The sequence below is a fragment of the Oncorhynchus mykiss genome, chromosome 6, assembly GCF_013265735.2.
Source record: "Oncorhynchus mykiss isolate Arlee chromosome 6, USDA_OmykA_1.1, whole genome shotgun sequence".
NCBI lineage: Eukaryota > Metazoa > Chordata > Actinopteri > Salmoniformes > Salmonidae > Oncorhynchus > Oncorhynchus mykiss.
The window spans coordinates 38,864,915-38,892,231 of NC_048570.1; the positions used below are offsets into that span (position 1 = coordinate 38,864,915).

The 27,317-nt window shown below is 42.4% G+C and overlaps 1 protein-coding gene across 3 annotated transcripts; it reads left to right on the plus strand.

The window, feature by feature from the left end:
* Positions 1 to 679: 679 nt before the first annotated feature.
* On the plus strand, positions 680 to 27,317 carry zgc:162952 (PKc_LIMK_like_unk domain-containing protein). Of its 3 annotated transcripts, none has more exons than XM_021606418.2 (10): positions 680 to 1,032; positions 3,738 to 3,853; positions 11,994 to 12,199; positions 14,102 to 14,223; positions 16,761 to 16,809; positions 18,996 to 19,145; positions 24,192 to 24,365; positions 24,522 to 24,605; positions 24,825 to 24,911; positions 25,358 to 27,317. In XM_021606418.2, the coding sequence occupies exons 2-10, from the start codon at positions 3,823 to 3,825 to the stop codon at positions 25,472 to 25,474; spliced, it is 1,020 nt and encodes a 339-aa protein (XP_021462093.2). In that variant the 5' UTR covers positions 680 to 1,032; positions 3,738 to 3,822; the 3' UTR covers positions 25,475 to 27,317. The 3 variants fall into 3 exon arrangements, with proteins under 3 accessions (XP_021462093.2, XP_021462094.2, XP_021462090.2); XM_021606415.2 differs by having other exon boundaries at positions 685 to 1,032; positions 11,991 to 12,199; XM_021606419.2 differs by lacking the exon at positions 3,738 to 3,853 and having other exon boundaries at positions 682 to 1,032; positions 11,991 to 12,199.

Sequence of the window (27,317 nt, forward strand, 5' to 3'; positions counted from 1 at the left end):
GCACTCGGTGGTCCCATTCTGTGAGCTTGTGTGGCCTACCACTTCGAGGCTGAGCCATTGTTGCTCCTAGATGTTTCCACTTCACATTAACAGCACATACAGTTGACCGGGGAAACTCTAGCATGACAGAAATTTGACGAACTGACTTGTTGGAAAGGTGGCATCCTATGACAGTGCCACGTTGAAAGTCACTGAGCTCTTCAGTAAAGCCATTCATCTGCCAATGTTTGTCTTTGAAGATTGCATGGCTGTGTGCTCGATTTTATACACCTGTCAGCAACGGGTCTGGCTGAAATAGCCAAATTCTGTAATTTGAAGGGGCGTCCACATACTTTTGTATATGTAGTGTAATTTAGTGCGTCAAGAAAATTCTAATTAAAGGTACACCAAATTTAAAGGGATAGCTTTAGATACAGTAAATGTTCTGAAACCCCTATTGAATGAAATCTCCATGTGAACATTTGTTGGCTAGCAAGTGGGTGGGTTTTCAGTGGTTGAACAAAATGTATTCAGCGCGCAAAAGGGAACCACGCTGCAAAGCCCAATATGCAGCTGCATACCGTAGCCTACTATAAGTCTGAATACCAACTACTGAGAAGTACATAGGAAAGGCTGCACAGGAAAGGCATACATTTCCTAAATCTGAATTGGCCACAGAAGTAAAAAAAATACAACATTATATTGTAACTGATTTCATAATGTAGTTTCACGCCTCTTATTGTAGAGTGGGTGGAGACTGAGTTGAGCCATATCAACCGACGTAATGGAAGTTGGATCCTAAGACAAACCATCAAACATGTATTTCATCGAGTTTGTTTCACCCCCCGTCGCCATACCGCTTTCAGACTGTGAACCTTGCATGACGCGAGTGCGTTGGTTGGAGACTGAAGAGCCGCACACCCAACACGGAAACAGTGAAGCGCGCCCAGAATTCGGTGCCCAATATAGTATATCCTGTGTAGAATAAAATCAAGACATTTCTGGGAGATCACATTACTTGCCTTTATAAACGAAGTGGACTGTTATAACCATGTAAGTAGACTAGAATTTATACAGATTAAGTATGTGTATGTCGTAAATAGATGTATCAAAGGTTGGAGTTGTAGCCTAAAGTTGCCCTTGATTTTCTTAAAACAACTAATCATTCATTGATTGAATACTTGAAGATTAGGCTGCATACCACTAAGGCATAGAAAATAACCTCGATGATGACTGGGCAAATGGCTGGCTCCTATTCAAAAATCTAATCTCATTTTTTAAGATTTGTCATATAGCCTGCTGTACTTTGCTTTTGTAATCCTGATTTTAATTGTAATATTTTATTAGATAGGGTAGTTTGGGGCAACCAGCCCTCTGGGTAACCCCCCTATAATTCTCATAGAAACCCACCTTATGTCACCAATCTTTCCTAACACTTTCCCCTGACTGCCACAACTCTAACTCAACTAAAAATGTCATCGTTTAAGTCACTCCAACAAAACGATTTTAAGGTAAATGTATCTAGTATTTTGTCATTTAGAAAAGGTTATATATATATAAAGTATATAAGCTAATGAAGTCAGATCTATACACTCCACATTTTGTTGTGTTAAAGCCTGAATTGAGTTGTTGTGTCACTGATCTACACACAATACTCCCATAATGTGAAAGTGGAATTATGTTTTTAGAAAAGCTGAAATGTAATCAGTCAATAAACTATTCAACCCTTTTGTTATGGCAAGCCTAAATAAGTTCAGGAGTGTGCTTAACAAGTCACATAGTAGGTTGCATGCACTCACTCGGTATACAATAGTAGTGGTTATTTAAGAGTCTATAGACGGTCCTGTGCGTCAATATAATGAACATAATATCAAAAGTCCCCATCAAAATCTATACATTTGCATGGCTTGCGCCTCAATCCACCACATTTTCCACTGCGGTGGAAAGTGTCAGAGCTACAGAACTGTTTGTCAGACAAGGAGACATCTCAGAAATTGGTCTTCTCAGGAAAACGTCTGTAGCATCCGAACAGTTTGGCCACCCTATGGAAAGATGAGACTCTCGCGAACACGATGGTGTACTCCATTTTGCTCTATGACCCCTACAAATGTCACGGGACTCATATTTCCAAATTAATGGAAATATGGAGGTAGTTTTGTGCCAACAAAATAAGGGGTTAAATATGTGTCACCCGAAAAACATTCCCTAAGCTTTCATATATCTCATAGATGTAGGACAGACACTGCAAAACTTTATTCCTCATGATTTATTTTTTTGGACTGTATTTTTTTGCCGTTTAGGAATGTGTTATTCAATCTATTTTTATGGGCTACAGTAGGAAAGGCCAAATTCAATATTTTATCAAATAATTAGTGAATATTTTTGTTATATATCTAAAGGGGTCCTAAAATTCCAAATCAAATAGTTAAATGATCCATGGTATGACCATTTTAAAACAATTCCATATGTTGGCTTAGTAGAACATGATTTTTAGATGATTACCCTATCTCTGTACCTTACACATACAATTATCTGCTCTGTCGAGCAGTACATTCAAGCACATATTCAACCACGAAGACCAGGGAGATTTTACAATAGTTCTCAAAGAAGGACACCTATTGGTAGATGGTTAAAAATAAAAAGCATACATTGAATATCCCTTTGAGCATGGTGGGGGTCGGCAGGTAGCCTAGTGGTAAGAGCATTGGGCCAGTAACCAAAAGGTTGCTCGATCGAATCCCAGAGCTGACAAGGTAAACATCTGTTGTTCTCCCCCTGAACAATGCAGTTAACCCACTGTTCCTAGGCCGTCATTGTAAATAATAATTTGTTCTTAAACTGACTTGCCTAGTTAAATAAATGTTAAATACATTTATAAAATGGTGCAGTTATTAATGAAACTTTGGATTGTGTATCAATACACCCAGTCACTATAAAGATACAGGCACCCTTCCTAACTCAGTTTCCGGAGAGGATAAAATATTCCAAAACATCATGTTTGCAATAAGGCAAAAAATGTGAAAGAATGTATTTTTTTCCTGAATACAAAGTGTTGTATTTGCAGCAAATCCAACACAACACATCACTGAGTACCACTCTTCACATTTTCAAGCATGGTGGTGGCTGCATCATGTTATGGGCATGCTTGTCATCGTTAAGGACTAGGGAGTTTTTAAGGATAAAAAGAAATGGAATAGAGCTAAGAAATCTATTTTAATCCTACCTTGTAACATAACAACATGTGAAAAAAGTTAAAGGGAGTGAATACTGAAAGCACCGTTTACATACCATTAGGGAGCCTAAAGATAAATGATACACTTGTTTAGAAAGATATTAATGCAATCAATGGTACCTAAATTAGCATTTTCCAAATCATATCTAAATCATCTATACGTAAATTCATTGAGTTACACAGTCATGTTTTGATACTTTAGGATGATTTGGACATGGAAATGAAAATAGGAACCTTACATTACAACCGCATCATAGTGAGGATATTAATAGTGAGATGTGCAATGCCATTGTGTTTCAATATTTGATGTATTTCATAAAAATAACATACCTAGACTTTAGCTTTAAATAGTTAATTACTTAAAAATGTCAAAATAAGTGAATGAAACAGGTTGCCTATAGAATTCATGTTTATGTCTGCCTCTAAATGTTGCCTGCACGAAAGAAAAGCCTAATGTTTGTCACTGTACAGTAACAGTCCTGGGTCTGTGTGTGCTCATTGTTGCATGTATGTGGTTTCCCCCCAGCTTCTGGATAAGGACTATAGCTTCTGCCCAGCTGGCTTGGGTATTGTACTGACTGACAGCCAGTGCATTTTCACCCATCCTCAAGATGCATATGAATAGCTTATTAAATCAATGGAGTAAGTACTGTAAAAACTACCATTTTTTTCTTAGCCCTTCTATTTTCCCTTGCAATGGAAATCCCCTGCCGTCATATCCTATGATTCTCCCATGACAACTATGTCTAATATAGGAACGTTTCACAGCTTTGCAGAAGTAGTGCTTTGAATTTGTATCCTAAAGCCTGTTTTTACTCCTAATCATATGCCTATGAGTCTGATTGATACTTCCTTAGACATATTACCCTTTAAGCCCTGTTTATACCTGGTGCTAACATGTACCCTTTGTCCTGATCTTGTCCACATTCTGATTGTGCCACATTTTTTAGACAGGTGTAGACAATTAAAATACACATTGTGATCTGATTGTGATCAGATCTTCCACACCAGCTCCAGAGGTAGTCAGCATGCATTGTGCCTGGATATCAACCAAGTGTAAACAGATCTGGAGGGTCAGACTATTTAAATCATCATTATACCGGCCTCTAAAATCATTGACAGGTAGCACCATTGACTCATGGCATCAGTAATTGTCTCAAAATGAATACATTCATATTATTTCGAAAGAATATCTTTCAAATCATTTGCAGAGAGGCACCAGTTGATCTGGTCACAATGTGGACACAGTGGACGGATGAGACACATTTTAATGCAATGTGTAGACTCGACAAACCTTGATCAAATAGTGATTGGATCATATTGCTCAGATCACGAAACTCACATGTTAGCACAGGGTGTAAACGAAGGTTTAGACATAACTGTTTTATATCCTAAATGATCAGTTAAATCAAATATTGTGCCTGCTTCGCAGCGTTTATGATTATAGCGCATGTGCATGGAGCTTCAGTTTCTCACCCTGTGTCCTTGTTTAGACATTGAGTCTCTCATATTGTGTGACTAATGTGTGTCTCAAATGGAACCCTATTCCCTAGTGCACTACTTTTAACCAGAGCCCATAAGGAGTAGGGTGCATTGTCCTAATATAGAAACTCCTTTCCTCTGCATATCCTAACCTTTTTCAGAGGTGTTGAGTCAGGAAAGTGTCCTGTTACCCTGTTACTTGTATACATCTATCCTCCTGGAGATCAGAGACTCATTCTCTAAACAGACTCCATCAATTTTGATCTTATGTATGACTTACGCAGAAAGCCACGTATAGGTAGTTATTTATAAAAACCTTACTTTGACGTGGAAATGATCTCACGACTAAGTTCAAGTATAAATCTAAGAACATTATTATAAATGAGGCCTCAAGTGAATAAATGTGACAAGAGTGATGTACTGGCACGTTAGAGACTCGAGCATCTAAAATAGCCTTTGGGGCCATACCAGAGTAGAAGTGCTGATTTAGGATCAGGTCCCCTTGTCCAGTCATTATACCGGTAATTAAAAATGCTAACTTGATCCTTGACCAGAGCACTCTGACCCTGAGACTCTTTATGAATACGTGCCCTGAAGACTTGCTGGAAATTGTCATTTTCTGTTAAAGTGGTTGTTAAGTGGATGTTTACAGAACATTTGGCATTTTAGTAATCTAGCAGACGCTCTTATCCAGAGTGACTTACAGTACTAATTGCGTACATTTTTCATACTTTTTCACAGAAGCCATGGAGACTGTGCAGGGCCTTTTTCTGTTTCTGTTTGCCATCTGACCAGCGTAGAAACAAATGGTCTGGTTCCCGTGAAGCCTGTCTGTGATGGGGGTTAGTACTTTGGAGCAGAGGGGAGGGGATGGCAAGGGGAGGGGAGGGAGAGAGAAATAGAGAGGCGGAGGAGTCAGGAGAGGGGACTCAGAGGAGGGAGGGGCTGGCATAAATCCCTCTCCTCTCTCTGGGTTTGTTGTTGTTTATGATGATGTAATCAGAGGGGTTGAGGCTTTTTAGTCTGTCCTCCTCTGAACCAGGATTTCCATATTACTGGGCAAGTAGGCAGACTGACTTACCCACGTGTATGTTCTGCCCTTTTAACTTCTTAGCCTTAAGCTCACGCACAGATGTCACAGTGTATGTTACATAGGGAAGGATGCATGGGGATAACGTACCTTTCTGTACGTCTGTTGTCATCCCAAAAGGCAACACTACTTGTGCACTATATTATGTATGTCTTTTTAATGATGTATCAGGTGGTGTATTTAAACACCCAAAACTATTTCTATGAGGTTTTTTCATTTATTCCCACTGACACGCCACTCTTCCCTCACCTCAGAGAGGACTTGCAAATGATGTTGTTCCTTCCTATAAGCGTCTCCCGTCCAAGACTGTCCAAGGCTGTTCTTTACCCTCCCAACGTTCCTAATACTTCCTCCCCCACAAAATGTCAATTCCTAAACAAACCCTAGATCCAGTTGGTTGTTTGACCACTGCACGGTTGGGAGACAGGACAAAGCTGTGTCTGAAATGGCACTCTGTTCCCTATATAGCGCACTACTTTTGACCAGAGCCCTATGAATGACCTGGTCAAAAGTAGTGCACTATTAGGGAATAGAGTGCCGTTTAGGACATACACAAGTTGGAGAGGGACAGAGCTACATTGTGTCCTGCTGACATTTTGTGTGACCTCCCATACTGTACATCATCCTACTCCCTCCCGTCCCACAATGCTGTGTTGTTCTCAAAAGTCATTATGCTACCGGAAAGCATTTAGTGCACAATTGATCCATGATGAGCAAAGCCAGCGTTTCCACAACTGTTAACAACTACAGTGTGTTGTGGGCCTGCACAGTCTGCATCAGTATCATTTGTAAACAAGGCTTCATTCTCAAAGTAAGGGTGCCTTTTATACGATTTCTTCTCTGCCTATACTGTATATGTAATTCAATTGTAATATATATTTTTTTATCCTATAGCATCTAAGCAAAGTTGCACTGAGAGTACAAAACATTAAGAACACCTGCTCTTTCCATGACATAGAATGACCGGGTGAATCCAGGTGAAAGCTACGATCCCTTATTGATGTCACTTGTTAAATCCACTTCCATCAGGGTAGATGAAGGGGGGAGACAGGTTAAAGAAGGATTTTTAAGCCTTGGGACACTTGAGACATGGACTGTGTAAGCGTACCATTCAGAGGGTGAATGGGCAAGACAAAAGATGTAAGTGCCTTTGAACGGGGTACGGTAGTAGTTGCCAGGCGCACCGGTTTGTGTCAAGAACTGCAATGCTGCTGGGTTTTTCCACGCTCAACAGTTTCCCATTTATATCAAGAACGTTCCACCACCCAAAGGACATCCAGACAATTTGACAACTGTGGGAAGCACTGGAGTCAACATGGGCCAGTATCCAGGTGGAACACTTTTGACACCTTGTAGCTTGCCCAAAAAATTGAGGCTGTTCTGAGGAACAAAGGAGGGATGCAACTCTATATTAGGAAGGTGTTCTTAATGTTTTGTACACTCAGTGTGTACGCGCTTATATAGTTTTGATTGGACTGGATAGTGTTCATTGGGAGTAGCCTAATACGTGGAATATATAGGTTAGAGTTAGGCTGTTTGTGCCAGGTAGGTATTCTACTGCAGCTTCTTAATAATTAAACCCTGGGTACCTGCTACCATGCCTCCCATTGAGGCGGTGAACCAGTGCAGAGTCTGTGACAGCCTGAGAAAGGCCTAAATGGATAGAGTTACTGCCTAACAATGGAGGTGAAGAGACACTTGAGGCAGAGCTGAGAATGCCCTCCAAATAATTCAATGGATTCAAAAGGGAAGCATGGCCCTTTTCTGATGCTCTCGCTGCATGGCCATTAATGGCAAATGCGTGTACTGCACAGCATTACGGTCTAGCTACTTCTTTATATAGAACCCTGTTTTACTGTATCTTCCAGGGGTACTGTATCTTCACATATTTATGGACACTGTCTGACATTATTGATATGCTCTATTCTTGCAACAGATACTGTGCTAAATTCACAATTTGTCTTTCATGTGACCATCATTTGTTGAATCTAACAAGCTCTTGCCTCATGGAAAGATGGTGGAAGACAGACTATCTTTGTCTTAGTGTTATGAAACTCTGCGTTTGTTGATTAGGAGCTCTCAATTCGTGAGCAAAACACGTACAGTAAGCAATCGATCCAGAAATGATTGGTCCCATGCTTTGATTCAAGAAAGTAACGCCTCCATCTTTTTGACCTGTCGGGATGTGGTTTGATTGGTTAAATGAAACACCTCATCCCAGTACATTATTGAATACTTATGGACTCATTTGATGACTTGGGTGCACTATAGGGCAGCCTATCTGATTCAGTCAGCCACTTACACCTCGTGTGCTTCCCAAATGACACCCTTTCCCCTAAAAAGTGCACTACTTTTGACCAGACGCCTATGGACCCTAAGTCAAAAAGTAGTGCACTACATAGTGAATAGGATGCCATTTGAGACGGAACCCAGTTCTGCGTCACAACTTTTTATTTGATTATTTATTTTCATAATGCTAGTACATTTGATTAGGCACTGGGAATTAGTTTGAGTTTCAGGGGATTATAGCTAAGTAAGCACCGTGTACAGTGTACACACATTGTTCCACAGTTAATTAACATTGTATTTTTTTGTTTACAGAGGAAATGGATGTCAATAGGCCTATGTCAGTTTGTGAAAACTGCTGATGTAAAAAGGGGCTATCTCAAATAAATGTGATTGACTGGTAGTTAAGATTTCCAGGCAAATCTCTGGTCTTTGCTCTAGGCTGCTGGTACTGAGATCTAGTCCAATAGCGGGTTAATGTGAGATACTAGAGGTCCCACCCACATGACCACACAATGATATAACAAGAAAATACGATGGGATTTTTCTGAGGAAATATATTGTGTAAGATACAGAGGAGCTGCAACACTGATGCAATTACCTACTTTATTCATGGCAGAAATGTTCTCAATGAAAGTATACATTTCTCAGTTCTCTTCTTTCTTTCTTTCTTTCTCTCTCGCTCTGTATTTCTCTAGAAATCATTTCATTTTGAGTTATGCCTTGGTTTGGACTCTCGGGCCATTAGCTACAGGCTCAACAGGAACCCAAACGTAGAGACAACCTTAGACAGACCGCCATGTATGGCACAACACATACATTTTAAATGCAAAAGGACAGTGGCTTTGGCATGTTCCACCTATGTGCGGTGACTTATGGTTGATACTGAGCACAGTCAGCGCCACAGGTATGTGTGGTCTGGCTGGGGGCTGTATGTTTCAGACCTATTGATCAGCTGTAGAGACACACAACATGATCCTTCCATGCTGTTTCTGTGTTGATCACAGAACTTCAGACGTACACAGGAAGCACAGGGCTCCTGTGGCAGAGCCCCTTTCTTTGTGTGTGAAAGGTTGCAGCTCGAAAGTGTCAGGGATCGTATCAGAATCTCTGTCGTGAAACTCATGTCGGTTGCACGTCTGTGTGAAGGCGGCGTAATCCCTTCAGACATCACCCGTTGACGTGATTTACTCTCAGTCCGGAAATGGCTTCGCTGAAGGGTTTCGTTCAGATGCCTCTGGCTCTATTTCTCTCTCGATGGCCACATTTATCACACAGCGTATTCACTAGAAACACTGTCCCGCTCTCTCTGCCCTGAACTGAGAAAGCAGTCAGATCTGCGAGAACTTCCTCAGAAAGAGAGTCGTTCCCCTGAGGGACAGCCTCACCCTGGTGTGGACTGATCTCACTGTTAAAGTCTCATAACTCACATTCCTTATCTGTAAGGTGGGACGTCAGTAGGGCGGTCCCACTGGTGGTGTTTCTCATAAAGGTCTCTGCGGTCGGACACTTAGTCAAAGGTCAAACTCGTTTCGTGTGATAACAGGCCTTTCCACAGGAGATCGCTTTGACGAAGGCCCTGAAAGTAGAATATAGTGAATAGGGAGCTATTTAGGACACCCACTAACAAGTGTCTTCCTTTTTTGCAACTCTTGGCTCAGTAAAAAAGCACTTTTTAAGAAAAAGCTAAAAATAGACCAACCAAAAAAAAACTGATTTGTAAACACAAATTGAATCCAAACATTATGAAATTCCGTTTAGAGACAGAGATTTGTTGTTTGCACACCGAGATTCACTCTCAATTAACGTGAAGTGCAAGCAAACTGATGCTAAGTGTCATGGATCCCTCCGGAGCTGTGTCATTACTCACACCTGGTCCCCATTCCCATTGATTAGTAATTGTATAAATGTGCCCTTTGGTTCACTATTAGGCTGTCGATTTTTGTTCTAATGTCTGTTAGTTTCGTGAGTACCTGTGCTGTGTTGTTTTGGCTTCTCTGCTGCTTGTATTGTGTCGATGATTGCGGGTCTCGTCCCGTGTGGTGTCATTGTGCACTTGTGTGTTTCTTCGAGGTACTCCTCGCTTTTTTGTTTGTTTGTGTTTCAACCCTGTGTTTTGTATACGTGTTTGTTTGGTCCTGTGCCTTTACACGGCGCGCTGTAATTTGGGTCAATAAAAAAAATATATTCCTGCGCCTGTCTCCCAACCCTTTTAGACCGACGTGACACTAAGGAGGCCTGTCACAATGGCCTGATTAATCTACCAACATGTATTCATGCAAAACTGTGTTCTAAATGGCATCCTATCCCCTACATAGTGCACCACATTAGGGCTCTGGTCAAAAGTAATGCACGATATAGGGACTAGGGTGCCGTACGGGAGGTGGATGAGAGTCTGGATGTCTGTGTCTGTGAAAGTAACTGTGATTGAGGAGGGTGTCTTTATGATATACCATGGGTTGTCAGTGAGTGACATAAGGCTGCACTATAAGTGTTTTCTCTGACAGCCAGTTGGGTTAAGGCGGTGCAGTTGAGCTGAAAAGAGTGCGTGGGCTAGCTTTGATTCACACTTGTGTCAGCATGTCAGTCTGTGCTGTTCACTGGTGTCATTGTCAGGACTGGGTTTGTTTTTCTGGAAAACAAACTCCCACTGCCCTTAACTATGCTGTGTACCGTAGTTTTTGGCAATCCTCAGTAACGACACCTTGCCTATTCCCTGCCTGTACTTTTGCCTATCAGATTTCCTGTCGTCAAACCCCTTGCCTGATCTCCCTTACTACGTTATTAGCCTTTTCCCTGCCTGTACTGTTACCTTTTTGGAGTCCCTGTGTATGACCTTCTGCCTGTCCCTGGACCCAGTTACCTGCCTCTTCCTGTGGTCCCTTGCTAATGAACACCTGTTGCGCCCTGCGCTTGGAACCAGCACTCTGTCTCCATCGTATTCATTACAGTTGTAAGGGGTGGACAGTTATGTATGTTGTAAACCACATGCCTGTGCCACACATCATAGGTGCCTATCCTACTGCTATAAAAACAATGACAGTGTGGTTTGATTTGCTGCACAAGCTTCCTGTTAGAGGTTCTCTTCTCAGCGACAGTTTCCTGTGACAGGCGATTCCAATAATTTGTGTTTGTCTGATAAGGGCTTGGTGAAAGAAGGCCTAAAAACCTTAAAGATGGAATCACACACTGACATTTATAAATAATGCAATCGAGGAACATAATCTTATGAGGAAACAACGGGTTACAAATGAATAAAAGATACATCTTCAGATACATCAAAATAGCACATTTTATTTGCCAAATGTCTCCCTCTCATCCTGTGTGTGGGCTACATGTCCCACTCATATCATCTCATTAAAATAAATAGAACCCCTCTCCATCTTCCTTTTTATGATAAGCCAAGATGGAAAACAAGTCACTTGACTAGAGAAGGCTACACTGGACAGTCTCTCACCTGCACTGACCAGGCCTGCTCCTCTCTATTTTAAGGAACCATTATTGTCTCTTTGTTTCACTCCATAAAGGGGAGGCATGAAGGGTAGGCACGAAGGGTAGGCACTTTCCCTCCCATCTAGTTAACGAGTGTGTGATTGAATTATTGTGTTCTAATCTGCTCTGTCTTTCATCCGCTGTACTTTATTTCTGCATGGGGTTATTTGGGGGTTTTGCAGACTCTTTGTTTAAGGACAGCCCTTCTTTCAATGTAATCTGTCACAGAGGTGAGGGGTGTGGCTAACATTTGTGTGTGTGTGTGTGCGTATATGTGTTTGTGTGCATGCGTGTGTGTGTGTGTGTGTGCATGTTTGTGTGTGCATGCGTGTGTGTGCGTGTATGTGTTTGTGTGTGCATGCGTGTGCATGTGTTTGTGTGTGCATGCGTGCTTGCATCTTCATGTTCGTGTGTGTTTGTGTACCATAGCAGACATTACTCCCCACTCCAGGATGTGTGACTGTGACGTGGACGTGTCCTCGGAGCCCACCAGCCCCACGCTCTACGGCGAATCCTCTGACAAATACTACCATGTGGACCGCTGGCAGAAGCTCCGCACCGCCGTCCGCAAGCTAGAGTTCTGGGAGAACTTCACCGCCGAGCTCATCGGGAGCGGCTTCTTTTCCAAAGTCTACAAGGTACCTGGTCCCTCCCTAGCCATCTGTATTGAACGTCACATGCATCCCAAATAGCACGCTATTACCTATATAGTGCACTACTTTAGAACAGAGCCCTATGGGTGCCATTTGGGATGCATTAGGACAAAGCATCCTGTGGGTTGGATCTAATTGGGACATACAGTAGTTGCCATTACACAATTAGCTTACACTCCATCATGGATGCCTGAGCAATGGTACCCCACTGTGTTTCAGCTAACATAACTTCCCCAGGGGCCTCCCGGGTGGCGCAGTGGTTAAGGGCGCTGTACTGCAGCGCCAGCTGTGCCATCAGAGTCCCTGGGTTCGCGCCCAGGCTCTGTCGTAACCGGCCGCGACTGGGAGGTCCGTGGGGCGACGCACAATTGGCCTAGCGTCGTCCGGGTTAGGGAGTGATTGGTCGGTAGGGATGTCCTTGTCTCATCGCGCACCAGCGACTCCTGTGGCGGGCCGGGCGCAGTGCGCGCTAACCAAGGTTGCCAGGTGCACGGTGTTTCCTCCGACACATTGGTGCGGCTGGCTTCCGGGTTGGATGCGCGCTGTGTTAAGAAGCAGTGCGGCTTGGTTGGGTTGTGTATCGGAGGACGCATGACTTTCAACCTTCGTCTCTCCCGAGCCAGTACGGGAGTTGTAGCGATGAGACAAGATAGTAGCTACTACAACAATTGGATACCACGAAATTGGGGAGAAAAAGGGGTTAAAATAAAATAAAAAAACACAACTTCCCCAATCTGTACTCTGTAGAGAGAAGTAGAGCCAATGAGGAGTAACATGACATGCATTTAGATTTAGAAGTGGAATGGGCCTGGGGAGAAAGACAGATGGGATGATGATTATTAGTCTACTAGAGTTGAACACTGGATGTTCTGAGTAGAGAGAGATAATACTGGCCATTAATCTGTTTTATGTTATGTGATGATTTAATCACATTAAAATATTAATATAATTGAGCAGTGCCAGTGAGATGGTGAGGTAATACATCAGAGGTCACTGTGGGGGCTGGGGGCTGTTCAGAATTAAAATGAGGGCACTGTCAATTAATGGAGGTCATAATGAATTTACCTGCAAAAACAGCTCCTTTCAGACACCTAACTGTTTTTTTGTTTTTACATGACTAGGTCTTGAGCAGGTCTTTTAGTGGTTAAAGGCCCAGGGCAGTCAAAAAACTGGATCTCCTGTGTTTTATACATATAGTACTGTGACATTGTGGAAATTATGATAATGCTCTTTCAGATTAAGAGCTATTTGAAAAGATCGCCTGAAATTTCAGCCTTCTTTGGTGGGTTGGAGTTCTGGCCATCCATGATGACATCACCATGCGGTAAATTAGTTAATAATAGACCAATAAGAAAAAGAGTTCCAAACCTCTGGCAATAACAGCAAATGTTCTGTTTTTTCCCTCCCCACTCAGACCACTCCCAGACAGTTCTGGCAAAATTCTTGCTTGTGAAATTGCTCTTTGCTGAGATGCTATTTTTGTTTACTTTATTTGATAAGAATCACAGTAAGGTCCTTAATTGAAAAATATATGTTATTTATCTTTGTGTAGCGTAAGATCAATCAATCAATCAATGTGCATAAAAAAACACACATATTGAAACAAACAATTCTAAAAATCAACCTACAATAGAGCATGCTGGGAAATATGATAATGATTGGCATAGTTTTTGATAGTCACGTAGGCCCATTCTACCCCTATGAAGTGGTTCCATAAGGTGTGAAGGCATAGTGTTTGTCCAAGCAATCTTATTAGCCTTTTGTGTTTATTTTAATTGATAACAATCACAGTCAGGTCCTTAATTGTTGCCCAGAATGATTTTGATATTGAGATAAAAACGGCTGCATTGGCCCTTTAAACTGTAAACCCTTGTCTGTTTCTCTAAGGTGACTCACAGTACGACCCGTAAGGTGATGGTGGTGAAGATATATAAGAACGACGTGGACCAGGATAGCATCGTGCGTGAGATTAGTCTACTGCAGAAACTCTCCCATCCCAACATAGTCAGGTATTAGTCAGTTACTCCCACCTTTTTCGTGATGATCACTTATACATTTTGGTACATGTCCTTATTGATAACAATTGGAAAGCAGGGAATGTATGCGTTTGTCTTCTATGTGGTGCAGTCAATGGAACAGGAATATAATAGTTAAATTAGTTAAATTACCCCTCTGAAGTGGTTAGATAAGCTGTGAAGGCATAGTATCAGGTGGATATTATTAAGTGCACCACAGAATCATGGCATACTGTTCCTGTATTCGAGTCCAAAATATAGGGTATTATACTGTGTTATATTGTATTATCTTTATACTGTATTTACATATTTATATACACAAGCGTTTTGCTACACCCGCAATAACATCTGCTAAAACATGTGTATGTGACAAATACAATTTGATTTGATTTATATTATGCTGTACACTCTCAGAAATGTGTTCTTTAAAGGGGCACACACGCTTGTCACTGTAGTACCTTAAGTTATCGGTACATAATTGTACCTTTGCAGTTCGTACCTTAAAAGTGCCAATAGTGTACCTTAGGGAACAAGGTAGTTAGTACAGGCACAAAAGCGTACCTTTGGAAAAAGTACAAATCTGCTTGTTTAGGGTACCACCACTGTGACAAAGCCGTTTGTTCCTTTTAAATGGCAAAAATTGAGTGTTGTTTTAACACTGTAGGGTGTATTTACGTCTAAAACGTTTTTGAGGGTATTGTTTTAACGCTGTAGGGTGGTAAAGGCTTTTTCCCAGTGTGCCTTTCAAGTAAATTTTTTTGTTTACCCTAACAGTGGTCTGAAACTTTTGGTGTACAGGCCACATCGGGCAAGCCACATTATGTTGTCTTGTAAAGTGATATGTAATTCCTATTGGAATACAGGCAGAGTTAGGATATCCCAGAATTTGAAGTTTTAAATCACCAACAACATGTATTTAGAATGACTGCCAAGGTAGGAAAAATTGATAAATGAGACTACCTACACCATCTAAAAGAGAACAACCATCTCTTTAACAGGTCCAACTACTAACAGATTGGATTAGTTTAGAAAAATATACGTTATTTATCTTTGTGTAGCGTAAGATCAATCAATCAATCAATGTGCATGCAAAAACACACATATTGAAACAAACAATTCAAAAAATAAACCTACAATAGAGCATGCTGGGAAATATGATAATGATTGGCATAGTTTTTGATAGTCACGTAGGCCCATTCTACCCCTATGAAGTGGTTACATAAGGTGTGAAGGCATAGTGTTTGTCAAAGCAATCTTATTAGCCCTTTTGCAAGGTCACAGTATCAGCGGGAATCAAACAGCACAGTTTATCTGCTGATGTCAGAGCATAGAGAGCCGTGATAAAAGCGAGTCCAGTACAATATGTACCTGGCACAGACAGGCCATCCATCCCTCTGTGAGTGGGCACTACTCAAACAAGGATGTGAAAACATGGCCTTCCTCAGACACGGTGGTTGAATCCCAAATGGACCCTATTACCCACAAAGTGCCCTTTTTTTTTACCAGGGCCCATATGGTGCCATTTGGGACAAATTCACTGTGTTTGAGGAAGGCAATGTTCTCAGGCTCCGATGTCAGAGCAATATAATAAAATGGAGACTGACCTGTTCATGTAATTAGTAATAACCTTTCAGTGAAGGATGGTGTTTTTAGGTTGTTAATCTCGGCAGCCCAGGTGAGTTTCTCGACATTTTGTCTGTCCACAAGAGATGCTGCCTAGAAGGTCAGCATCCCAGAGTTGCCTCTTCACTGTTGACATTGAGACTGGTGTTTTGCTGGTACTATTTAATGAAGCTGCCTGTTGAGGACTTGTGAGGCGTCTGTTTCTCAAACTAGACACTCTAATGTACTTGTCTTCTTGCTCAGTTGTGCACCGGGGCCTCCCACTCATCTTTCTATTTTGGTTAGTGCCAGTTTGCATTGTTCTGTGAAGGGAGTAGTACACAGCGTTGTACAAGATCTTCAGTTTCTTGGCAATTTCTCGCATGGAATAGCCTTCACTTCTCAGAACTAGAATAGACTGACAAGTTTCAGAAGAAAGTTCTTTGTTTCTGGACATTTTGAGCCTGTAATCGAACCCACAAATGCTGATGCTCCAGATACTCAACTAATCTAAAGAAGGGCAGTTTTATTGCTTCTTTAATCAGCACCACAGTTTTCAGCTGTGCTAACATAATTGCAAAAGGGTTTTCTATTGATCAATTAGCCTTTTAAAATGATAAACTTGGATTAGATAGCACAACGTGCCATTGGAACACTGGAGTGATGGTTGCTGATAATGGGCCTCTGTATGCCTATGTAGATATTAAAATTAAAAATCAGCCGTTTCCAGCTACAATAGTCATTTACAACATTAACAATGTCTACACTGTATGATCAATTTGATGTTATTTCAATGGACAAAAGAATGAGCTTTTGTTTCAAAAACATAGACATTTCTAAGTGACCCTAAGTGACTCTTAACCGGTAGTTTATATTCTGAATTTCATTATGTTTCCCCATTATAATTCTGTTTTTGCCATTCGTTCTAGGTATCTGGGGATCTGTGTGAAAGAAGATAAGCTCTACCCCATATTAGAGGTGATTGTTACTTTCTCCAACTTGGATTCATGACATGTTCACACTCCAGTGAGATAAGTGAGGAGCCATGCTAATGTTTTTTCTGAGTCATGTACTGTACATATGCACACAATTAGGAAAACAACCTCTCATTCAACGTCAACAAAACAAAGGAGATGATCATGGACAACCACATCGAAGGGACAGCAGCGGAGAAGGTGGAAAGTTTTAAGTTCCTCGGCATAGACATCACAAACAAACTGAAATGGTCCACTCACACAGACAGTGTGGTGAAGAAGGCGCAACAAAAATTTGGCTTGTCACCCAAAACCCTGACAAACTTTTACAGATGCACAATTGAGAGCATTCTGTCGGGCTGTATCACAGCCTGGTACGGCAACTACACTGCCCTCGACCGCAAGGCTCTCCAGAGCGTGGTGCTGTCTGCACAGCGCTTCTCCGGGGGCAAACTGCCTGCCCTCCATGACACCTACAGCACCCGATGTCACAGGAAGGCCAAAAAGATAATCAAGGACAAAAACCACCCGAGCCACTGCCTGTTCACACCGCTACCATCCAGAAGGCGAGGTCACTACAGGTGCATCAAAGCTGGGACCGAGAGAATGAAAAACAGCTTCTATCTCAAGGCCATCAGCCTGCTAAACAGCAATCACTAACTCAGAGAGGCTGCTGCCTACATTGAGACCCAATCACTGGCCACTTTAATAAATGGATCACTAGTCACGTTACACAATGCACTCTAAATAATGCCACTTTAATAATGTTTACATATCTTACATTACTCAAATCACATGTATATACTGTATTTTATACCATCTATTGCACCTTGCCTATGCCGCTCAGCCATCGCTCATCCATATACTTACTTGTACTTATTCTCATTCACCCCTTTAGATTTGTATGTATTAGGTAGTTGTTGGGGAATTGTTAGATAACTTGTTAGATATTGCTGCACTGTCGGAACTAGAAGCACAAGCATTTCGCTACACTCGCATTAACATCTGCTAACCATGTGTATGTGACAAATACAATTTTATTTGTTATGCAAAAGTATATGGACACCCCCTGAAATGGGCACACGGCCATGTAATCTCCATAGATAAATATCGGCAGTAGAATGGACTTACTGAAGAGCTCAGTGACTTTCAACGTGGCAGCGTCATAGGATGACACCTTTCCAAAAAGTTAGTTTGTCAAATCTCTGCCCTGCTAGAGCTGCCAACAATAAGTGCTGTTATTGTGAAGTGGAAACATATAGGAGCAACAACGGCTCAGCCGCGAAATGTGTTCTCTGGAGTGAATAATCATGCTTCACCATCTGGCAGTCTGACAGACGAATTTGGGTTTGGCGGATACCAGGAGAACACTACCTGCCCGAATGCATAGTGCCAACGGTAAAGTTTGGTGGAGGAGGAATAATGGTCTGGGGCTGTTTTCCATGGTTCGGGCTAGCATACTATGACGTTCTAGATGATTCTGTGCTTCCAACTTTGTGGCAACAGTTTGGGGAAGGCCCATTCCTGTTTCAGCATGACAATGCCCCTGTGCACAAGGCAAGGTTCGTACAGAAATGGTTTGTTGAGATCGTTGTGGAAGACATTGACTGGCCTACACAGAGCCCTGACCTTAACCCCATCAAAACCTTTGGGATGAATTGGAACTCCAACTGCGAGCCAGGCCTAATCGCCAAACATCAGTGCCTGACCTCACTAATGCTCTTGTGGCTGAATGGAAACAAGTCCCCGCAGCAATGTTCCAACATCTAGTTGAAAGTCTTCCCAGAAGAGTGGAGGAGTAGCAAATGGAGCACCGACTCCATACTAATGCCCATGATTTTGGAATGAGATGTTCGACGAGCAGGTGACATACTTTTGGTCATGTTGTGTGTATAAGGTTGGGTTGTGTGTCTGTGTGAGTGAGCCCCTTCATCTGGGAAAAGATGGCCTGCAGCAGCCAAAACATGTTGGTTTTTCAATAATGAAGCAGTTTTATCAACTTCCAAGAATTTCCTCCCCACTTCAGTTTGCTACTCATGCACATTGGTTGGAGAGTAAGGTTGTGGCAGTGTTCCTTTCCTTTTAACTTAAACCTCATTCCCAGGTCTGTTTTAGTAAGTGAGGCTGATTGGTCTCTTGGTCTGTTCTCAGTTTGTTAGTTGGGGCTGATGCGTTGTTTATCTGTTGCAGTATGTGAGTGGGGGCTGTCTGGAAGAGCTGTTAGCCAGGAAGGATGTGCCTCTGTGCTGGAGGGAGAAGGTGGACCTGGCCTGTGACATCACCAGGGGAATGATCTACCTGCACTACAAGAACATCTATCACAGGGACCTCAACTCCAAGGTACAGTAGACTAGGGACCTCAACTTCAAGGTACCGTAGACTAGGAACCTCAACTGCAAGGTACAGTAGACTAGGGACCGCAACTTCAAGGTACAGTAGACTAGGGACCTCATTCCAAGGTACAGTAGACCAGGGACCTCATTCCAAGGTACAGTAGACCATGGACCTCAACTCCAAGGTACAGCAGACCGGGGTCTTCAACTCCAAGGTACAGTAAACCAAGGACCTCAAATCCAAGGTACAGTAGACCAGGTTCCTCAACTCCAAGGAACAGTAGATCAGGGACCTCAACTCCAAGGTACAGTAGACTGGGGCCCCCAACTCCAAGGTACAGTAGACCAGGGACGTCACTGAAAAAGGAAAACTACACGCCCATCTAAATGTAGATTATTGTCGTATTTGTGGTGCATCGACCAAAAGGTAACCATTTATGAACAGGAACAGTAGGAAGGTCCACACTCAGGAAAAACAGTAGGAGATGTCATCTCACACACTAGCTGTCACTGAATTGGCATCCTATGCCCTATATAGTACGCTACTTTTGGCCTGGCTACAGTCACTGACTACTCTCTTTGACATCAGGAAAACCCCTACTCTTACGTCAAACGTTTGCAACATCAGTGCTGTGGCATAATGTAGTGATCCCACTGGCTGGTCTCGATTGTAAAAGAGGTCTCCTGATCTCCTGAATAAATAAATGTTAAATAAATTGGTTTTTTTCTGTTGTGGACAATGCAGAATAAGGTTGAATTGAGGCTCATTCAGTAGTCAGACTGAAGCTGAGGATAACTCTGTCCCATGTGGAGAAGACAGCAGCGTAGAAAGATCGTTTGACTCTCTCTCCCGGTTGCCAGGTTCCACAGAAGTGCAGGTCAGTTATGTTATGCAGAGGAGCCAAGCAACAAGCACAGTCCATTGTCATGCTAATGTCTTCCCACTCTGAGCGGTGTTATTGTACACACACACACAGACACGTACACACACATGAATGCACACACACACACAGGGTTGGGGAGCAATTGATTACATGTAATCTGTTACATGTAATTTGATTACTAAACACTTGTAACTGTAATCAGTTACATTACCAGCACACACAAAAATAGCCAATTACAGGTACTTTTGAAAAACGAAATGATTACTTAATGGATTACTTTTAAATTCAGAAAGGATGTTTGCGAGAGAAACAAATACATTATGACATCTTTCTGTTTTCTCAATGACATTCAATACAGCCAGAGACCACTATGATGAAATACCAAATGCGTTTGATGGGTCTTTTTTGTCTTCTTCTGGTGCCTCTTAAGGGGAAAGTAATCAGATTACTTTACTAAATTTGGGCAATCCAAAATGTACGTTACTGTTTACAATTTTGGACAGGTAATTAGTAACCCTAACAGATTACATTTAGAAAGTAACCTACCCAACTCTGCACACACACACATCCAGCCAGCCAGTCTCGCTTAGTCTGGGAAAGTAGGATCAGTGAGCAGTGAATCAATAGTAGAGGCCCATTACACACACACACACTCTCTCTCACACTCACTGTAAGGATGTATGACAGAAGCCTATAGACAAGACGAGGCATCTTCTCATGTGCAATCTCTTTCAATCGTGTAAGAAGAGACTTCCATGCTTATAAATAACAAAGGATCCAAGCCAGACATGCAGGGTCATTCACTATGTCCAATAAGACATGTACAGTGTATTTTCTGAAGAGGTAATGTTAGGTTAAACCAATCACTGCTTCAGTTAGAGACATGAGGTTTGGCTGCACAGCGCAGGGCTTCTGACATCTCTCCTGTAGAAGCAGTCATTACAGTGTAAAATGACCAGGGTAAGGAAAGGCATGGTGGATGGAATTGCAAACATAGATCATTTTAGTGAGCTTTACAAGAGTAACTGGAATCCAGAGTTAGCTCTGAAGGTCAAATGGCACCCTATCCACTATAGTACACTACTGGGATCATAGGGCTCTGGTCAAAAGGAATGCACTGTATATGGAATAGGGGTATCATTTGGGACACAGCCTTGGTTGCAGTTCATGCCAATTCCTCGGAGTTCCAGTGGCACAGACCTTTTTTATTTTCCCTCAAACTCCATTCTAGATCTTTTCCTTTCTCTCGGGTGAGGGACCATGCTAAATTTAGCGGTCAGGTCTGGTGCTTGGAGCGATCTCCAGATAATAACAGGCTACTGAATGGAAACGCTGGAGCGGGAGAGAGGGCCTGTGGCTCCCTCTATAATGGGATCCAGATGCTTAGGAGTCGTCAGCCAACAGGGCCCTCCCCTCACTCCCTCCCTCCGCCTGCTTTCCCTCATCAGCAGTTCCTGCTCTGCTCCACACCCCTGTCTGCCTGCCTTTCTGCTTGTCTGTCTCTCTTGTGCTGTCTCTGCTCCACACCACCGTCTGCCTGCCTGTCTGTCTGCTTGCCTGTCTACCTGCCTTCTGATTGCCGACTTGACTCTCTCTCCGCCTGCCTGTCTGTCTGTCTGCCTTTCTACACCCTAACCGCTGTGCCTGCCTGACTGTCTCTCGGCCTGTCTGCCTTTCTGCCCTGCCCTCTCCCTGTCTGCCTGCCCATATTTCTGTCTGTCTGCTTGCCTGCCTGCCTGTCTCCCTGTCTTTCTGCCAGTCTGTCTGCTTGCATGTCTGCCTGCATGCTTGTTGCCTACATGCCTCTCTTCCTGACTCTCTCTCTACCTCTGGCTGCCTGCCTGCCTGCCTGCCTGCCTGCCTGTCTGCCTGCCTGTCTCTCAGGCCTCAGTCATTCCCATGCACTCTCTCCACACTATTCTGCTATGGTAATCACCACCGAACACACAGTTGGGCTTTGTTCTCTGTAAGCATAGATGCCAAAGCAGGTGGATTATCACCTCTGTAGCTCACCAGCAGAACCCAGGTCAGAACTGAATCATTTAGCATGGCGGGGAGGTGATGAGTGCAGATTCCATTGAGTCAGGCTCTTTAAGAGTGTCTGGTCTGGCTGTCTGGTCTGGGGTATCATAATGGCGTCGTCCCAAACGACACCCTATTTCCTAGACCAGAGCCCTATGGGGCACATACAGTTATCTGCCTATACTATGGAGAGAATTAAGAGTTGTTCCATGACATGTCTGTCATCACGTTTTCTCAGCTCTCAAAACGCCTGATTTGATTTGCTCGGGTATCTAAAGCATCAAGTAGGCCTACAGACAAGTGTAATGTTGAACGCATCAGGTTGAGGATCATGTGTGAGATTCCAAGGCAGAGAATGTTCCATTGAGTTGTCTGTATATTCAGACACATTTGCTTTATTCAATAACTTGCTTATTGCTGTGATCGTACTATAACAGTGCTACACTACCCTCTGCTGGCAAGCAGATGTCATAACAGAAATGCTTAATGGTGGCAGGACTACTGTAGTGGAAAAAAGGGGCTGAATGAAATCTCCTAAATATGTTGTTTATTCGGCTGGATCTAGCCATGTCATGTTGAAATGTCTTGGCATAGTGTTGTGTATTGGGGATAATCATTTTCTATATAGTATATATTGATACATGTTATTGGTATATTGATGTGGATACTGTGGTCCAGTGTGGCATTGCCAGGGTTGGGTGTTCAATTCCCACCGGGCCACCCATATGAAAATGTATGTAGACTACTGTAAGTCACCTTGGATAAAAGTGTCTGCTTAATGGCATAAAGTAACCTCCAAAATGATTGGCACCCTTAATAAAGATGAGCAAAAAAGACTATAAAATAAATAATAAAAAATACTGAGCTATATTGTATACTCCAAAAAAAAAAAAATATATATATATATATATATATATATATATATATATATTGTTTTATACTAATACAATTGCTCAGAGAATGATATTTTTGTTTGACAACAAGTCATATTTTTATCGCTCAGAAAGATAGGGATCAAACCTATTGGCACCCTCGTTTTCAATACATTGTGCACTCTTCCCTTGTAAGGATAATGGCACTGAGCCCTTTTCTATAATGTTTTATGATTAGAGAGTGGACAAAGACCTCTATTGTTGTCTATTATGACCATATCACCTGGTTCCTATCCAAGTGCATCAGCCTTATTCTAAAATGTATTAAATCGTTTTTTTCCCTCATCAATCTACATACAATAACCCATAATGACAATGCAAAAACATTTTTTTTGTAATGTATGCTAATAAAAATGAAAAAAATGAACAGAAATATCACATTTACATAAGTATTCAGACCCTTTACTCAGTACTTTGTTGAATCACCTTTGGCAATGATTACAGCATCGAATCATCTTGGGTATGACGCTACAAGCTTGGCACACCTGTATTTGGGAAGTTTTTCACATTCTTCTATGTAGAACCTCTCAAGCTGTGTCAGGTTGCTGCACAGCTATTTCCAGGTCTCTCCAGAGATGTTTGGTCGGGTTCAAGTCCAGGCTCTGGCTGGGCAACTGAAGGACATTTAGAAACTTGTCCCGAAGCCACTCCTGCATTGGCTTGGCTGTATGCTTAGGGTCGTTGTCCTGTTGGAAGGTGAACCTTCGCCCCAGTCTGAGGTCCTGAGCGCACTGGAGCAAGTTTTCATCAAGGATCTCTGTACTTTGCTCCGTTCATCTTTCCCTCGATTCTTACTAGTCTCACAGTCCCTGCCGCTGAAAAACATCCCCACAGCATGATGCTGCCACCACCATGCTTCACCGTAGGGTTGGTGCCAGGTTTCCTCCAGAAGTGACGCTTGGCATTCAGCTCAAAGAGTTCAATGTTGGTTTCAACAGACCAGAGAATCCTGTTTATCATGGTCTGAGAGTTTTTAAGGGTCTTTTGGCAAACTCCTAGCGGGCTGTCATGAGCCTTTTACTGAGGAGTGGCTTCCGTCTGTCCACTCTAACATAAAGGCCTGATTCGGGGAGTGATGCAGAGATGGTTGTCCTTCTGGAAGGTTCTCCCATCTCCACAGAATGACATAACAGAATGTGGAACAAGTCAAGGGGTCTGAATACTTTCCGAAGGCACTGTATACTAACATATGATTTCTCATGTCTGTCTCTGCAGAACTGTCTGATCCGTGTGACAGCGCGGGGCAGGGAGGCCCTGGTCACAGACTTTGGCCTGGCCAGAGAGGTGGTGGAGCTGCCGGTTAAAGACCCAGAGAGGAAGCTCTCCCTGGTGGGATCTGCCTTCTGGATGGCCCCGGAGATGCTTCGCGGGGAACCCTACGACCGGAAGGTATGCATGCCACCAAGACCCTTCATTGGATAAGATGTGGTTAAGAACACTCTTTGGAGGCTAATGGAAAGATTAGTTTTTTCTTCATTTTCTCATTGTTTGAACACAGCTCATTGTTGGTTAGATGATTGGTATGTGGTCCTGTGTTGTCATCAGGTGGACGTATTCTCCTTTGGGATTGTACTCTGTGAAATACTGGCAAGGATCCCTGCAGACCCGGAGATTCTACCAAGAACCCAGGTAAAGCTCAACTCTGTATTCACCTTATGTACGACCGTCAGTGAAAAAGCTTTGTTCATTTTGATATACACTCACACAAACACACATACTGAATAGAGAGCTGCAGGAGACATAGAGTACGACTAGACATAGATCCAGGTTGTCTGCCGTGTACCCTGTGTGGAAGCTCTGCCGTATGCACCATGTGTAATGTCTGCTGTGCATGTGTGTGTTTGACAGGACTACGGCCTGGATGTGAGTGCGTTTAGGGAGCTGGCGAGCGGGTGTCCTCAGCGCGTGTTGGAGCTGGCAACCAGCTGCTGTCTGGTGAGTAGACACAGTGCAGTATACTTTACAGCACAGTTCATGGCTGCTTACAGATACAGTATACTTTGCTGTAGTAGATACAGAATTAGGTACCATAACTTTACTGTAGTAAACGTTACATGGCTGCTGACAGCCTGATGACCAGTATAGAGCCCTAGCTATGTGTAAACTTAAATGGGAAGCCAAAATCTCTTTGTCTCTGGTCGGATGCCAGACAGACTTCATATGTCAGAAATAGTATATCAGGACCCATCCCATATTCACAAAGCAGTAGGAGTGCTGATCTAGGATCAGGTCTTTCCTGTCCAAAATATCTCATTTATCTTATAGACTGATCCTAGATCAGCACTCCTACTCTGAGACGGTTTGTGTATACAGGCTCTGATTTTGTTTTAAACCCCAGACAAGGCCCAGTACTGATCCTTATGTTTCCTCTGTGTTTTCAGATGGAGTCCTTCAGGAGACCGGCATTCATAGAGTTGCTGGATGAACTGGGGGAGATCGCTGAGACTCTTGAGCCGCCCCCTAACCCGCCCCCTAACTCAGAGCAGACCACTGGGTGAGCAGCCTGGGCTGGCCTGGTCTGGCCGACGCCCCCCGCCCACCCATCCATCTGGAGGAAGTTCTGTACTTATACATGGGCTGAATCCCAAATGGCACTCTGTTCCTTGTATAGTGTACTACTTTTGACCAGGTGCCCTTTAGAGAATAGGGTGCCATTTGGGACACAACAATAGACAACTGCACAGGGCCAGGGGACAGAGATCCTCAGGATGACCTCTCTATAGGGGCTGACCTCTATGCCTGTGCCTACCTACACTGCACCTACAGATGTGTCTGTGGGTGGATCCACAACTTTCAAATTTAAGACTGGTGGATTGATGAATGGAAAATACTATATGTGTCTTCTTGAAGAGAGGGTCTCTTTGGGAGCTGGAAGGCTTTACTTAACCAGTTCACACACTTTGTGTGCAGTTGAATATTTTACCTAGGGGGATAGCAGTTGGGCATCATTTTGTTTAGCGGCATATCTCACCTTATTTCAATGTTCTTTCCTTAAATTCATCTAATATTTCTACTTTTTGTTTTAATTTGTGTTGTTGTTTATGACAGTATTTTGTGTTGATGATACAGACATTAATCTGTTGATGCCTTTCCTTCCCCCGTTGTTTTCTATTGTCTATCTAGCTCTAGTTTCTATTGTTTATTCAACTCTCCCTAAATGACCAGGCGCTAGAGAGACGTCATGTTCAATACTCCATGTCACCTCTTTTCAGAAGTGAAATTGCCTCTCTCAGTTCAGTTAGAGATGTTGTTGTTCACAGCCTACAAGGAGCTCAACAAAGACATCGCCACGGCCCTGATTCTGACCTGCTGACGTCAGTTCAGCTAGCTAGCACAATGCAGACGGCAGGCTGATGCCAGTGGGTGGGTACACAATGTAACAAGAGTGATTCGTAACCTCACACCTCAGCTTGAAATGTCTCTACGCGTGCTGTCAAATTGGTACCTTTTCTTATTGGCTATTGTTAAGAAAACACAGTGACACTTTACATACATTAGCTACAGTACAGTAATACTCAATTCATTGTCCCTGAGCTCACTCTACCTGGCCGAAAGATCTTATTTCAATAGATTTGTATTTTATGTTCTTATATACAATGTAACACTTTTTTGTCCTCAGCATGTTTAATCATCTGTCCTATTTATTTATTTGTCCACTTTTTTAGGCAATGTACATGTGCACATTTATATTCAGGTATCTACAGTATCCGGTACTGCTTTTGACATCCAATATCCAATCTGATATTTCTTGTCAATGAATAACATGTGGCTATTAAATCCCATAGTTGCCTGTAGTTTTTAACCGAAATGTAAAAAGTGCTGACAGGTAGGAAAGTCAGCCAATAACAACTGTCTGTGAGAACTTTCCAGCGGTTGTCAATGCTCTTGCCAAGTGACCAGTATTTACCAGTAAGTGTGTGCTCATCTCAACCAGATGTTTCAAGTATCACTTGAAGAGTAGAGACATATTTTATTAGCTTTTTGTTGTTGTAAAACAGTATATTTTTATTGAGCTATTATTATTATTATTATTATTTAATCATATCAAATAGTAGCCCAAATTGAACAATCTAGACATTCCTCCTGTCATAGAACTTTTTTGAATTTTAGGTTTTTAAAATATGATTAAACATCCCCCTCCTCCCCCGCTCTGGCAGGTCTTTGTGATATTCTATGAAGGAAGTTCTTACTTTATTTGGACTTTGTGTACCATTACTCTGAAAAGCTAAATACATTTGTAAGAAATGAAAAATAGGCATTTAAAGAAAAAAAAAAGTCATATTTGAAATATGTACATGTATTTTACAAATGAATTGCTTCTTTCAATAAAAAAAATGTATA